At 40.9% G+C, this 15,564-nt stretch overlaps 2 protein-coding genes across 2 annotated transcripts; both read left to right on the top strand.

The window, feature by feature from the left end:
• The first annotated feature begins 449 nt into the window (after positions 1-449).
• cbx8a (chromobox homolog 8a (Pc class homolog, Drosophila)) lies at positions 450-4,767 on the top strand. The gene is made up of 5 exons (XM_055035998.1): positions 450-799; positions 946-989; positions 1,397-1,462; positions 1,791-1,857; positions 3,677-4,767. The coding sequence occupies exons 1-5, from the start codon at positions 731-733 to the stop codon at positions 4,472-4,474; spliced, it is 1,044 nt and encodes a 347-aa protein (XP_054891973.1). The 5' UTR covers positions 450-730; the 3' UTR covers positions 4,475-4,767.
• A 2,711-nt stretch (positions 4,768-7,478) lies between these two features.
• LOC129363734 (meteorin-like protein) lies at positions 7,479-13,043 on the top strand. The gene is made up of 4 exons (XM_055036006.1): positions 7,479-7,582; positions 7,962-8,356; positions 10,572-10,629; positions 11,968-13,043. The coding sequence occupies exons 1-4, from the start codon at positions 7,500-7,502 to the stop codon at positions 12,296-12,298; spliced, it is 867 nt and encodes a 288-aa protein (XP_054891981.1). The 5' UTR covers positions 7,479-7,499; the 3' UTR covers positions 12,299-13,043.
• The last annotated feature ends 2,521 nt before the right edge of the window (positions 13,044-15,564 follow it).

Here is a 15,564-nt window from a genome sequence, read left to right on the forward strand (position 1 = left end):
CACGAGAAACTGTCAGAAGAGTTAATCAATAACCTCTGTCTCACAATTTATAAAATAATATGTCTTGACTAATCATTTGTGAAACTCTGAGGCCAGTCAGCTTTGATTTATTATTTTTTTTCTTGTTTCTGGACCGTTTGTTGAATGTGGATATATTATTTATGATTGTGCTGTTTATTTGTTTTCGTATTTTATTTGATCTTATTTCCATGTATGTTTTTCGTATTTTTAATTGTGAATTTTTTTTTTGTGTGTGTGTTTAATTAAACACATTCTCCTCTCCATAGTTTCACAACACAAGATGATAAAATGATTTGCACTCCGCTGTCGGTCTGATCTCCCCCCTGCCCCCCTTGCCCTCCTCCTGAACACCCCCCATCCCCCCCTACCCCCATAGGGAGATCGAGGGTCAGTGGACCCCTCTCCGGGACTCTCCTCGGCTTGGCTCCCCGCACTGTGCCAGACATTCCTGTACAGCAGCCAGAGCGCCAGGGCTCCTCCCCTCCGCTCAGAGACCCGGAGCACGTAGCAACAACTGAGCCAATGTGCTCCACCAGCGATCCGTCCTACCTCGACCGCGGTGCCTGGCAACAAGAAAGAGACGTGATGACGTCCACTCCAGATTGCGTATTATGGGATGTGCGGAATTAAACAGCCCCGGAGAGGACGAAACGGGGGAAGCCAGAAATAATAAAAGGCGGCAGAAATCGACGTGGTTGCATGGTGAATCATGGAGCTGTCGGCTGTCGGCGAGAGCGTCTTTGCAGCCGAGTCCATCATCAAACGGCGGATCAGACGGGTATTCGCCGCTTTTCTCTCCCCCACCCACACTGCTCCGACAGCATCTGTTACGCAAAAACATGTGTCCGTGAGGGCTCGACGGGGCCAGTTAACCGATAACCTGAACGTTGTTCTGGATCTGCTTCTCTCTCCTTTTTTTTGTAGGGTCGCTGGGAATATCTGGTGAAATGGAAGGGCTGGTCGCAGAAGTGAGTACAGAAAAACAGCAGAGGCAGCGAAGGACAGCGCTCCATCCTGGTCGATCTTACAACTGCAGCGCCTGGCGTGCTGTTTCTTTTTTCTTCTTCTTCTTTTTCTTTTTGCACGCGTTTTCTGCGCTTTCTGCGTTCCGTTTTGTCGGTGACGCAGCGTGCGCCAGTCAGGTGTTGGTAAAAACACCCGATTGCGTCGCTTTGTAACGTCCACGCGCTTCGGCTGAGGCAAAGAAGTCAGCATGCGTCATGGTCCGCTATGGTCGCAGCTTCACGCAGCTTTCACGTGTGGGAAGAAAAAAAAAAAAGAAAGAAAACAACACACACGCACACACGGCGTGACAGGACGTTTGACGCGAGTTCTGACTCAAATAATTAAGGCACTTCTGGTTTCTGTGGTACAGGTATAGCACCTGGGAGCCGGAGGAAAACATCCTGGACGAGCGGCTGTTCGCCGCCTTCGAGGAGAGGTGAGATGGTTGACAGCGCACCAGTAGGCCTCTCTGCAGAGAGGAGATGGCACCGTGCAATCTGCACCGCAAAAAAAAAAAAAAAAAAAAAAAAGAACTTGCGCTCATAATAAAATCTCTCGGTCTAGATCATAATCTTTAGTTGACACATTTTGAATCGTTAAGAGTTTGGGATTTTTTTTTATCGAAACCCCGCAAGCGTTACTTTTAATCTCGAGCAGTTTTGTCTATTTATTTATTTATTTATTTTGTAGATGTTTTCAGTTTTTTGGATAGTTGTAGAACTGATGAGATAAGTTGATTTCTGATTTGTGCTCGTGTCACCCAGGGAGCGCGAAAGGGAGTTGTTCGGGCCCAAAAAGAGGGGACCCAAGCCCGAGACTTTTCTCCTGAAGGTGGGGAAATCTTTTCAAAAACATTTCTCAAACTTTTCTGTGAATCATTTCAAGCAATCTCTGAGTTATATTAAAGTGTCATGACAATAGTGAAACCGATTCTGTCAGGGAGATAAAGGGACAAACTGTGAAAGAGAGGATTGACCTTTTTTTTGTTGTTGTTGATTTATTTAAATCTTTCGAAGTAGACATGCGCAATAGTTTTACAGTCTGTCAAAAATATATACAATCAAACACTCCCAAGTTTTATAGGACATAAACCACACAATTATCTCCCTGGTAAAATGTCCCCTACAATTTCATCATTATTGTTGATGTTAATGTTTTTTTATATTATTATTTGTGTAACTGACAAGAGATGGAAGATGAAAGTTGCAGATTAAAGGTTAAGAGTTGCTATTCTCCACTTTTAGGGAGGACTGAAAGTCCCAATTCAATTTTTAATAAATGTATTTATACTAGTAATATTTCATGCAAGCGAAGGCCTTAATGAGGGGGTTGAAGACCACCCTTGCTCCTAATTCTCACCTTGTCTGCAAATCACTTTCTCTGTTGAAACCTAAACATCTTCCATTTAACCTCTAATTTTATTTTATAAAATCTACACATTCTTTATTCTTTTTAAATATATATTTTGTATATGTTGCAATAATAAAATATTTGTCATTATTCTGGATTTTTAGGGCAAACAGGCAATAAGCAGCAAAACAAATGTGTCGCTATGCTCTGCAAAGCCTGGATGTCAATATGGAAATATGTTTCTGCCCAAATTTAGCCTAGCAAATATGTTAAATATTTTGATCAATCATAACCACCAAAAATTGAAATGTTGTGTCATATAGATACACTGCACAGAGTGATATACTCCAGGCTTTCATTTCTGCTTCTTTTAATAATAATTACTTGCAGTTCATGAAAACATGTAATACAGTTTCTAAGAAAATTAATGACAATTTTTGAGATAAGTCTTAACTTACTGAAAAGTATATGAGCTGCATTGCCCTGTCTAGGTGTAATGGAAGCCCAGATTACCCTAATAGTTGCCTTCAGGTCATCTGCATTGTTTGGCCTGGTGTTGATCATCTTCGTCTTGACAATACTTCACAGTTTCTGAAATCAGGACAAACCAGTTTGCTAGCCAATAAATCCTATGAATGTCAGATAGCATGTGGGCGGGTCCCAAATCCTGCTGGAGAACTAAATCAGTTTCTCTGGTTTGTCAGCAGAATGAACTGTTCTAAAAGGATCCTCTGAGTAACTGTCCAGTTCCTTCCCTCTTATGATACTTCTGACATTCTCTCTGGTTCAGGACTGCTTTCAGTTGTAGCCTAATGCGTGCGGCTCCTGTAGCTCTTCCCACCGCAGTCCACCTCTTGTGGCTTTCTCTTTCTCTCAAACTATAGAAGGTTATTTGTTTCACAATCCTCTCTCAAGGGTGTGCTCAAAGCACCAACCCCTGTGTCTTTTTCAAGAGCATTCTTCCTTCCGCTTAACTTTCCTTTATGATGTTTGCTGAAAACAACTTTTTAGCTATTAAATTTTTTTATCTTGACTGGACAATTGTTAGCTCAGCAGTTTGTTGTCCATTACAACATATTCTTTTACATATCATGGTAGGGTTCTGTGATATTTTAATTGTCTTATAAATTGCTTTAGCTATTACCGCTATAAGAAAAAAGAAATTATATCAGGATCCAACTCTGTGCTCAAAGTATACATGAGCTTCACTTATTAAATTGGATTGCTGAAACAGACTAGACGACGATAATCTAATTTATTCCTGGGAAACTTTCCTTTCTGACTCTTTCTTTGTTTTCAGGCCAAAGCCAAAGCTAAAGAGAAGACATATGAGTTCAGGAGAGAGGCTCCCAGAGGAATCCAGGTTTCCTATCCCATTCCGGAGCCCGTCGTCACGCCGAGGGCCCGTGAGGGTTTACGGGCAGTTGTTCCCACCATCTTCCCTCCGAGCGCGGTCAACAGAGGGGAAAGCGTCCCGATTCGACCCCCAGAGCCGGAGAGGAAGCATAGACCGGTTCCGCTGGAAGCTCTCCTGGACCAGGAGTCCACACGGTCCCCTAAAAAGCGAGGTCGCAAGCCGAAGTTACACCCGCATTATGATCCACTTGACGCCAGCGGCTCTTCGGAGCCGGTCCCAAAGCGGAGCAGGTCACTGGAGGAGCAGTCCACCATGTCCCGACGCCTGCATCATCACGGAGAGACGTCGGATCACAGCCTCCTGCAGCTGACCAAGAGGTTTCAGGAGGAGACCACGATCACGCCGAAATCCAACAGCGAGCAGAAACACCCGGGGCTGTCGTACACGTGCGCCTTCAGTCCAGGCGTGCGTGAAAGGGATCCAGAGGGACACAGAACTTACAGTTTGAGCAGGCTGCATTTTCCTCAGCATGGGAAGCTGAAGCGCTCCGCAGAGGAGCGGAAGCACCAAGCCGCTGTGCTGTCCTCACAGGCCGACCCGACTGCGCCCTCAGCCCCAACCTGGACCCCCTGTTTCACCAACTGGGACACTGTGACGGTGACGGATGTCACCATGAACCTGTTGACTGTGACCATCAGAGAGAGCAGCACCGCTAAAGGCTTTTTCAGAGATAAAAGATGAGTATTTTCATGTTGTAGTTCACTGTGGAATATTAACGTGCAACTAACCAACAAACAGGCCTACTGTAAGACTATATCTTTTCTATGTAACTTTCAAACATGTACATACAGATATTTAATACGCTGCTGGAGAAAATAAAAAAAAACATGAATTGTACAACGAAGACTTGTTGTTCGCTTTGACCATTTTATTTGACAGTATACAGTAATTTTAACAACTAAATTTGAACTAAAACTAATGCACATATCATGCTTGAAGCAGTAAGTCAATAAAAAGAAAAAAGAAAAACTTAAGGCTCGACATTGTTTTTAAATCTGTTCTTTAAAGAGAAGTAAAAGCCATATCACAAATTATAGACCCTTTTGGACTAAAATAGCAAAGTGAGCTTTCAGAGACAGATTTTCTGGAGTCAAAGTTTTGACAAATCTATGCATCACTTTCGAGAACCATGACATGCTGATATGTCATTTTTTAAAATTCAAACCACTCTTAGGTCTGAAACAATCCACAAATCTTACCCTCGCTTAATTGCGTTAACATTTTAGGCAGGTCCATCTAGAGGTCTGATAGAGAATCTGTGGAAGAAAGTTTAGGGTGATGGCAAAGAGGCCTTCCAAACTCAAAGAGCTGGAGCTCTATACACCAAAGATAAATCCTCCAACTATTAATGGAGACAAGCAAACAGCTGCTATCAGGTTTTTGTTTCAATTACTGAGAAGGATATAAAAAAATTGTAATCAGGCATTTACCTTTCAAAATATTTGACAATTTCTAAAGTTATTTCCTTGTATGATCATGAATATTTAAATCTACAGATAGATAGATAGATAGATAGATAGATAGATAGATAGATAGATAGATAGATAGATAGATAGATAGATAGATAGATAGATAGATAGATAGATAGATAGATAGATAGATAGATAGATAGATAGATAGATAGATAGATAGATAGATAGATAGACAGACAGACAGACAGACAGACAGACAGACAGACAGACAGTTGGAATAAACATTTTATCAACCTTATGAAATTTTTCCTGGTGTTCTTTTATCAAGTTTTTAAGATTTTACCAGCCCAGAGCCCTAACGCATAACCCTCTAGTCTTACATTTAGAAAATCCTTTCCGACAGTCAGACTTTCTTGTGGAACTGTATGCTCTTTTTTTTTTTTTTTTTTTTTTTTAAGAGTCGCAACGTCTCAATACAAATTTCACTGTAATGCGGAATCTGGGTGTGCACAATGCAACGCAGAGTAAAATTAATTAATTTAGTTGAATTATAGAATCGCTGCTGATTACGTTTGAACTTTTAAACAAATTTTTACACCGAAGGCGATTCTCAGGAGGACTCCAAAGGTCAGTGGTGGCTGTAAACACAACAGCCGTGTAACGACGTCTTCAAATGAACCAGATTATAATATGTGCTAGTTTGAAAACCCATTGACTTTTTCCATGCGTAATTCTTCTTCTTTTTTTAATGCATCCAATTATCTTTGAAGCTTCGGGGTCGACAACCTGCAGAGATCGGGGGGGATTTTCCATTAATGTCATGCATCACCTTGGCCCATCAGGCCTGTTGTGGAAGCCAGGCGTCTCTGTGACTCTGGGCACAAAGCCGCCATTCATTTGACTTTGTTTTCTCTCTGCGCAATCCTGGAAAATCACTCTGACTAGTTTCTTTTTCTGTCGCTTCATGCCTGTTCTTTTTAACTTTATTTAAATGTTCCATCAAAAAAAAAAAATAATAATTAATAATAATAATAATCTAACAGTATTAACTTTAGCTCTCAATAAATCCGGTGAACCGACGAATCTGATCAGGTTCCTGCATATTTTCATTACTATGATACGCAGAAACATGACATGAACCCTAAAACCTTCATTGGGCTTTTTTGTCTCCTTAAAGCCTCTAAGAATCAGTCCTCACTGTTACGCGCCACTGGGTTTAACCTCCACAAGATGTCGCCATGCACCACTAAGTACTTGAAAGATGGCCAAGTTCTTTGTGTGTACGTGTGTGCAAAAAAAAAAAAAAAAAAAAAAAACAGCAGCAGGTTAAAATGAAGTGGAACTGCTGATCCTGGCAGGATGAATCATTGATGAAAGCTGGTAACTAATTCCACAAGAATTGCAGCCCGATGAGTTACAGCCCTACACCTCCTCCTCTTCCTCCTCCTCCTCCTCTTCCTCCTCCTCCTCTTCAAGTCCCCGCAGGTTGAGCTTTCCAGATGTGACCCAATGTCTGCCTGCGTCTCCACGCCACAAGGCGCAAAACAAACGCAACCACGCACCACTCTATGCTGCCTATGTGTGCTCATAATTGATGTTATTTAATCAATCAGGTGCTTACTATCTTCTTGTAAATAGGGTATATTGTTCTGAGTCCTGGGTTTGCCAGTTAAATTTTGATTTACTTATTTTTTTTAATGGTTTTATTTATTTATTTATTTATTTATTTATTTTTATTATGCAGCTGCAATGAAATTGCCCAGAAATAAACAAATTTTACGGTTTTCTAGCTTCTCTCCTTTTGCAGCCTGTTTGCCCTGACAGTCGCACTTAACTCTGAAAACTCAGTTTTATAAGCAGCCTTTAGAACAGTTTCAGGAGTTGAAAGAACCCGAATGGACACTTCAGGACTGGTCTAAAAGTGAGATAATGGACCTCTTCGAGTGAGTGAATGCTGCTGCAGAAAAGCGCACCGTTCTCAACAGATGGCTGAAGCCTTTTCAAACTGACCGGGTCTTAAGAGAAGCAAAGACAAAAGGCCAGCAGACTCTCCAACAACTGGATCGGGACTAATTGGATTCTGAGAGAGAGAGAGAGAGAGAGAGAGAGAGAGAGAGAGAGAGAGAGAGAGACAGACAGAGAGAGAGAGAGAGAGAGAGAGAGAGAGAGAGAGAGAGAGAGAGAGAGAGAGAGATCTGCAGCCAGAAGGCACTCTGCTCGTCCTCTCAGTTCGCTCTTCAGGTTTCTCTTCAGACCATGCACCATTGTCGGCCTCTCGGTGGATTTCTCTGGAGATGTTGCCAGCTGTGATCATTCTCGCCTGTCTGCCGGTCCTGGCTCTTCGTTGTGCAGCTGATCTGTGCAACTGGACTGGAAGGTGAGGAGCAACTTCTTAGATTTAAATCGGGGAATTAAAAATTAACAGAGTGGAAGTGAATTCATTGAACAGAAAAAAAACTATCTATCTATATAAAAACGGATTCAGTTTGAATCAGTTTGTGTTTTACTGCAACCATTGGCTGTTATATTTCGTCAGCGGGTAGTTTTTAAAAACGCAATAATCTTTACCCATTCATTGGTGTCATTAGAATAAAAAAAAGCTGCTAAAATCAATCAATCAACCAATCAATAAAATTTTATTTGTATAGCACATTTCAGCAGCAAGACATTTCAAAGTGCTTTACATCATAAACACAAAAACACAAAGTCATGCAACATAGAATAAACAATACTAAAACCCATTCATTTGCGTGCAGCGGTTTTGCAGCTGGCGTTGATCGCAGGATCGTTCTCCAGGTGCGGCTGCGCTGCACGGAAGGTCTCGTGAGCTGGGTCAACCCGGGTCAGGCACTCAGAGTGGCGCTCGAGCCCAACTTGTCGTCCATCCGGTACACCACGGTCTGCATCCAACCGTCTCCATCCCTCGGCGGGGCCAGCGTTTTCATTGAGCGGGCCGGAGAGCTCGCCCTGCTGGACACGGAGGACGGCGGGCGCTCCGGGCGGCAGGTGTTTTGTTTTCGGGCGGATGGGCCGCACAGCCCGGTCATCTACCTCCAGGCGGGCCCGCAAAGTCCGGGAACGTGGATCAGACGCACAGTGGGCTTCAGATATGAGTTGCTGCGCAACAGGAGCGTCTACAGTGGGTTGGAGCGTGAGTGTCGGCACTTTTCATTTAACAGATTTAATTAGGTTCTGCTATTTGAACTCGAGTTAACGAGTAGCTTCTTGGTCAATAAAAAAAGGAAGAAAGAAGGAAAGTGTTTTGTCAATAACACAATTATCACACCTTTCATTTTTGTAAGGACACTTTCTGACGTAAATTAGAAGTAACAGATGTATGAGCTTAGTGTAATAATGTTCATTGTCGTTGTACGAAGTTGAACCGGCGCGCAGGTTAGGACAGATAAACTTAAATAAATTAAAAGTTTTAACCCATGTTGAGAAAGGAAGTTTTATGTTCCATCTCTAATTATTTTAAGCTTATTATTGACAGCTTAAATAATGTCAATAACCCTAACGCTAATCCTTTTTTGCAAAAAAAAAAAAAAAAAAAAAAAAAAAAAACAAACAAACAAAAAAACAAAAACCCCCAAAACAAAACAAATAAATACAATTAGGCTAAAACAAATAAAGGGACAAGTAGGTTATGTGGAATCCTGGATTTTAAAATATCCCAATCTTGTTATAACATTAATAAATGGTCATCTTTTTCTTTCCTAATATCAATAGTCTTCAAAGTACACTTTTAATTCAATGAAATAGATTTACAACTAGTCTTTTAAGTACAATTTTAAAAAATAGACCAAAATGAAATGTGGAGCCACACAAGCAATATAAAGCAAGGCACTTTCAGTCCTTAAAGTAAAATAGATGACAAGTTTGTTTTCATGTCAAAAAATATGTTTTGCTTTTTTGTTCTCCATCATTTTTATTTGACAGCATAAAGACCAAAATGTACATGAATACAGAATTTTTGCTCTTTGTAATTTCCCATTTGATCTTTAAAATTGTCTGGACAGTTCAGCAAGACTTTCAAGAGAGCCGAAGTTCACATTTGAAAAGGAACAGCAGCATGACAATATTATGATTTTTTTTCCCTTTGGGCAGAAACAAAATGAGTTTATGCAAAAGGAGAAAGAATAGGACATAAACTAGATCTCTGAGGACCTTCACATATAATGGAACAGCTAAGCATTCCTGTTTAGTTAGAGTTTATGCTAAACTCTGACATAAGTATTTGCATTAAGGTGTAAAAGAACTAAACATGCATAGTCAAAAGTTAAAAAGTTTTAAAAGTCCAGGAGGAAAATCTGGACATCTTATCTTCCTATATTCGTTCCATCCAGCTTGTTCAAGGGAGATGTTACCAAGTGAGAAAGAACATTTAATTTATTTAATATTTTAGGTCAGCCTCTGTGTTTCTTCTGCCAGAGGTATGTGTCTAGAAAACCTCCAAATGAAGACGCCCAAACAGTTGATCAGATGTTTATCAGAGTCTTTCTATGAGGAGGGTTATCTTTCACTTCAAGCTCCATGCAGCGAAGTAATTTCAGCTGTAGACCAACAAGACCTTTGATGTTTCGTCTCAGTTCTTCCTTCACCACAAAACACAAGGCCAGAGTCTGTAGAAGCCAAAACAAAAAGAGAAACAGACTCAAAAGTGATTAAAAACACATGATTATATATTAAAGCCAGGCAGAAAAATAGTGCTAATTTAACAGAGGCGAGTCGTGCTGAGAGGAACGAGCAGCTGCTGGTCAGTCTGGTGTTTTGTCTGGTTGTCTGGTTTCCATCAGGACACAAAGCAGAGAGGACGCAGCGGACCACAGGGTGGTCGGAGGGCACCGGGCCACCAGGCCTTCATTCAGCACAAAAATACTTTGCAGATTCCACAAATGCCTCATCATTGTGCCTCTCTGTTTATTAGCATTCATCCAAGTGTGCGGGCCATTCCTGGCATGCTGATGTCATCCGGGGCCCTTTATAGACAGCTGCCTGTTTATCTTTTCTGTATTAGCAGGCTAGCAGAGCCTTTGACTCCTGCACTCCTCTGCTTCGGCACAAGGTCATTCAATTAGGTCTTCACAAAAGAAGTCCAACATGGGGTCAATACTAGCCTGGGGTTTATATGTGGAGGTGATGCTGTAGGCGGAGCGCAAATGCAGGACCAAATGACATTCCACTAACTAAAGCATGGAGTTTGGAGATGAATGGAGATGATGTGTAGGTCACGGAAGAGCTGACAACCTACTCTCAATCAATATCAGGCATAATGGGTAAAGGCATTTCAGAGGGAAGGAGCAATGTATTGATTGAAAGTGGAAAACAGCTTCTATTGACACGTTGCCCGTTCTGTCCACCCACAGCTTCATGCCGACCCTGCAATGACACAGAATTGCTCGTGGCTGTTTGCAGCAGTGACTTTGGTGAGTACATGCAGGATTTGACCCAAAGTAACCCACATCTGTTTGAGGAACCACACACAAATTAAAACGTTTCCATATTTGTAGTGAAGCTGAAGAAATAAATCAATAGGTATATTTTATTACTATAACCAGGCAGACAGTAAATGAATGGTTTTTGGGGTTTAATTCAGAGTTGCAATAGGCTATTTAACTAAAAACAGAATGCAACAGATTTCTCCAGGCTGCTGAGCCAAACAAAGTAAAAAAAAAAACACACACACACACACACACAAAAAAAAAACAGATAAAGTTGCAACACTTTACCTCTGAGTTGCATCACTTTTTTGTTGCAGCCCACCACAGAAATCAACCCAGCAAAGTTTTGGAAACTGAAAACACCAACTGCTTAACAAGTGGTTCCCCTTTGTTGACATACTGTATTTTAACTGCAGAAGACAACAAAATATTATTATTTACTGACAATCACACTCCACGAGTTTGTAAAAGTAATAATGAAAAAATATATATCTTGTATTGCAACAGCATAATCTCATAATCTTATATCAAATTTGAGTATATTTGTTAAGTAGGGAAAATAAATCCTATTTTAAAAGAGAAACCACAGAATTACTTTCACAATCACACAGATAGATCCCAGAATCCTTTGCTGGTGAGTTTGACACACTCCTCCTCTTATTCATGAGCAACCTCATGGTTCTACCAGTCACATTGTCCCACACCTCCAACAAATGACCCAAGGAAGGACGGAAAACAGAAGGAGGGTAAGAAGCTGAATATTTGGTAAAGCACAGAGCTGTTAGTATTATGTTTGGAGGAAACACCAAAATGTACCGTAACATGAGATTTTAGACAAACATTAAAGCGGGGCCATAGCATGTTGTAAGTTTTTAGGTTTGGCCTGCTGTCTATGCGATTTTGATATTCAGTACTCCTCATCGAGAGAGACTATAGAGAGTGGAATGTTCTCTCCCTGTATGATCCAACAATGTGAAAACTTCCTAACATCCTGAAATGAATTAGCATCATGCAATTTGAGCATCATTCATAAAACACATTTCGGTTTTAAAACACATTTCGGTTTTCAGCATGTGTAAAAACAGGCATTTTTTTACAAAACTCCAACCACTAGATGTCAGCAAAGTGGTTCCTTTGTATGTGTAAAATGTGCCACAGCAGGCATTAGTCGTATATCTATACTATCTTGGATGAGTGGTGTTTTGAGGTGTATTTGCTACGAATTGTCTACAAGGTGTCAAAAACTGTCCTGCTAGAAAAAGGAATCTTACACAAGTGGCACCTGTGATGTTTTTTCAAAAAATGCATTTTAATTTTTTGCTGTGGTTCGAGGCTTCATCAAGAATGTCTCCCATGATGCTAGAAGGCAGTCATCACTAATGGAGGTGTTGACAACAAAGGTTTACTGGCAGCGGAGTGGAGTGTTTGTGCAACAAATGCGTCCATATATGTCCTCTCAGTCCTGGCACGGACACATCCGGACGCTCCTGCAGTGCCACGTAAAGCCTGGGGATGGGCAGTTCCTCTTCACAGGGTCAGAGCACTTTGGGGAAGCTTGGTTAGGGTGCGCCCCACGCTACAAAGACTTCCTCTCTGTCTACCACAAGGCCAGGATAGGACGAAGGACTTCCTGCGACTTCCCTCTGGACTGAAGAGGTGTGTGGTTTTTGGACCCAAATGGATTCTGTAAAGGCGCTGCCGGAACCTTGTAAAGCTGTCATGTGCCAACAAGGTGGCATCAAGGTTCAGCAGCAGGCACAAAACTGCTGAAATGCTGCTGAGAAACACATGTGGAGGAGAAGAACAGCAGGGCCTCCTGAACTGGGGCTCAGAAAGTGGCCGCCTTTGTCTGTCTCCAATCACTGCCTTTAGTCCTGGGAGACTTACGAGGGGTTGGGTTGCTGCTCTCTTTTTAAGCTCTCCTCACATTAGCAGTTGTTCTCTTTGCGATCTCTGTGCAAACGGTGCTCTATGATCTGAGGTGGGAGGGAAGACTAAGGTGGGCTATTTGTCCTCACAGCTTGGCTTTGTGAGTTTAGGCTTGTACACACATATGCCTGTAGAAGATTATGTTATATTGTTTCCCATCATAGCAATTTAGTTTAGTTGCATTTGTTTCCAGACTGGCAATAAAATTTAAAGTTACTGATATTCACACTTTTTATTTTATGAAGATTTTCTTTTAGTTTACACAGTGTTTTTCACATTTTGTCAAATAACGTTAGTGTATTTTAGTTCATTTTTTGTTTGGGGTATCAGAGTGAAGGTGGCTGAGTTTTATTGTTGTAAGGTGACAAAATGTGTAAAAGATATCAAAATATGAATACCTTTTAAAGACCTGTACGTTTATATGTTTGTTTGTTTTTTACAGATCAGATGAATATAGTTTAATTATTTTCTGAGGAAATAAATAATAATAAAAAAGTACTTTAATGTGTTTAATTTGTAACTTTTTACTGGTCTCTTTAATTGAACCACCTACAAACATTGAAATGTATATTTGTGATTATTCAATTATTTAGTAATAAAGCTGATATTTCCAATCATTCATTCAGAATCCCCCAGATCAATAAATTAAACCCTCGTTCCTCTTTCTTTGTGTACGTTTTGTTTTCTCCTCAGAATCTTCGCCTTCTCTCCTCATCCGGTTGTTGAGGAGAAAGGGATTTCCTGGAGAACTGTTCAACACGTCCCCTTTCCTACATGATAACACGATTATGATAACAGTTTTGAAGAGTATTCCCAGATCACCACAAGTCAGAGTCCGAATCAGAATCAGGACTTTTCTTTTTGGTTTTCTTCTTGGCTCAAGAAGACAAACAGACAGATGTGAGGCCCCGCAAATCCCAGGCATCCCCCTGTCCCCTCCCAGCCAAGAGAACAATTAATGGACTTTTAAAGCAACTGCTTTCTAAGCTCTTCCACGCTTCTCTCCCAGGCTGGGCTGAGCTCACAAATTGGTGAGCTAAACTTTTTATGAGAACTAAATAGCTGCCAATGAAAGTGTAAATGACTGAGCGGAGAATGACGAGCGCACAATGGCCCTGTGGCGACAAGGCTTCTAGCAGACATAACAACCGTTGTTGCAGCTGTGGTCAAAGAAAAAGGCCATCAGGGCTCCAAAGTCAAAGAAAGAAGGAGGATGAAATGGGGTTAACGCTCGCAACAACATTTCTCCCTGTTGTTGTTTATTTTTACTTGAATTATGTTTTTAAAGGTGTTACAGGCTGTAGTGGTCAGATAAGAAAGGGGAAAGATACACAGCAAAGGTCATCAAACCTGTGACTGCCGTGTCATAGAGTAAAGCCTCCATACATGGGTGGCGCTTTAGCCCAATTATTTATCTAATCAGGTTCAATAGAACCCAAATGTTGACCCACATCATAATAAACATGCATCATGTGCCGCAAGAAAAACCATTAGTTCATATTTTGTGTATTACGGCTATTTAGTCTAACATTCTTCTAAGTCCACAATAAAATGTGAGTCTGAAGCTTTGAATTCATTTTTTTCTCTCATACATTTTTAACATCTAAATACATTTATATTTATCATGCACGCTTCTTTCTTTAAACTTCCAAGAGCTAAAAACAAAAAAATCTTAGCTAAAACTGACACTTAATTCAGCATAGATAATAAATACTCTGCATGTTTAGTGCCCTATTCATAAAAGTGTTTTCTCACAACTACTACTGTAGAGGATGTTTCTAGATTAGACTATATTTTGTCTTCTTGTTTTTGTGTCTCTTTTTACCTATTTCAGTCAGTAGGGAACAGACTAATGTGACTCTTAGTTACATTGACGACATTACACATACATGGTTTTCCTCCCTGATTTTGTTTCTATTTGTGATAAAGACCATTCAGTGTGAAGATAAAGCACTCATCCCAAATAATAATGTAACTAAACATTTACATATGAAGGCTAATCTAGCTCATCATAGCTACATCATGTTTCCCCCTAAATAAACTCTGCAGAAACCCAGTATGATATCGCCTCCCCCAGTTCTTTCCCAGGAGGGCACATGTCAATTTTTCAAGCGAAATATAGTTTCTCTGCAGGCTTTTGAGACCACACAATTCCCGTCTCTGGGAATTCCAGCTGGCTCTCAAGGGGACAGAGCCTAGGAGGGCTCGGGGCCCGGAGCCGCGGCATGGTGCAGCGGCAGGAGTCCGCTATGACGTGGGGAGTAATTGGTTTATCCCACTGCCTGGCCTGCTTTCCCATGTGGGCCACTGCTGTGGGGAGGCCCAGGGGTACAATATGGAAACAGCATGACACCCTCCAGAGCCACGCCGGCATTCACCTCTGCAGCTATAGAGAGGCGGGATAGAGGAGCAGGAGCACAAAGCTGCAGAAGACACGTCGTTTGGCTTTGAAAAGGTTGCTATTTGGTCTCTCTCTCTCTCTTTTTTTTTTTTAGAAAAAAAGTGGGAAACATTTGTGGTTGAAATACTTTAAATAAATCTACAGCTGAAAGGAGTTTGTGTCTGAGAGACTTTTGTGGAGGTCAGTTTGTAATTTATCATTCACGGAAATATATTTATATTATCATTTTGGATTGATAGACAGAGCAAAGACTGAGCTGATTATCAGCAGCTCTAGAAAGAAACATCGTGTTCTTGAAAAACTATGACGAATCTTAAAAGTGTATGATTCTGACTTAAAGTATTTATAGTGGTGAACATTTTTATTTTTGTCAGATTTGAACTAGAATCTTAATTGGTTGACAAAACAAGCATCAGCCTAGCAGTGTGTGGTGGAAATACTCCTCTGGGTGAAGCTGATTGGAGATGAAGGTAAGATTGATAGGAATCAATACACCTTCAACCCTGAACATGTAATCTGAGCTAAGAAAATGCTTCAAATAAAATCGTTTTGATTCAAAACCCGGTTGAGAATCTGTGGCAGGATTCT

The sequence above is a fragment of the Poeciliopsis prolifica genome, unplaced genomic scaffold (genome assembly GCF_027474105.1).
Source record: "Poeciliopsis prolifica strain line A6 unplaced genomic scaffold, Auburn_PproV2 SCAFFOLD010, whole genome shotgun sequence".
Lineage (NCBI taxonomy): Eukaryota > Metazoa > Chordata > Actinopteri > Cyprinodontiformes > Poeciliidae > Poeciliopsis > Poeciliopsis prolifica.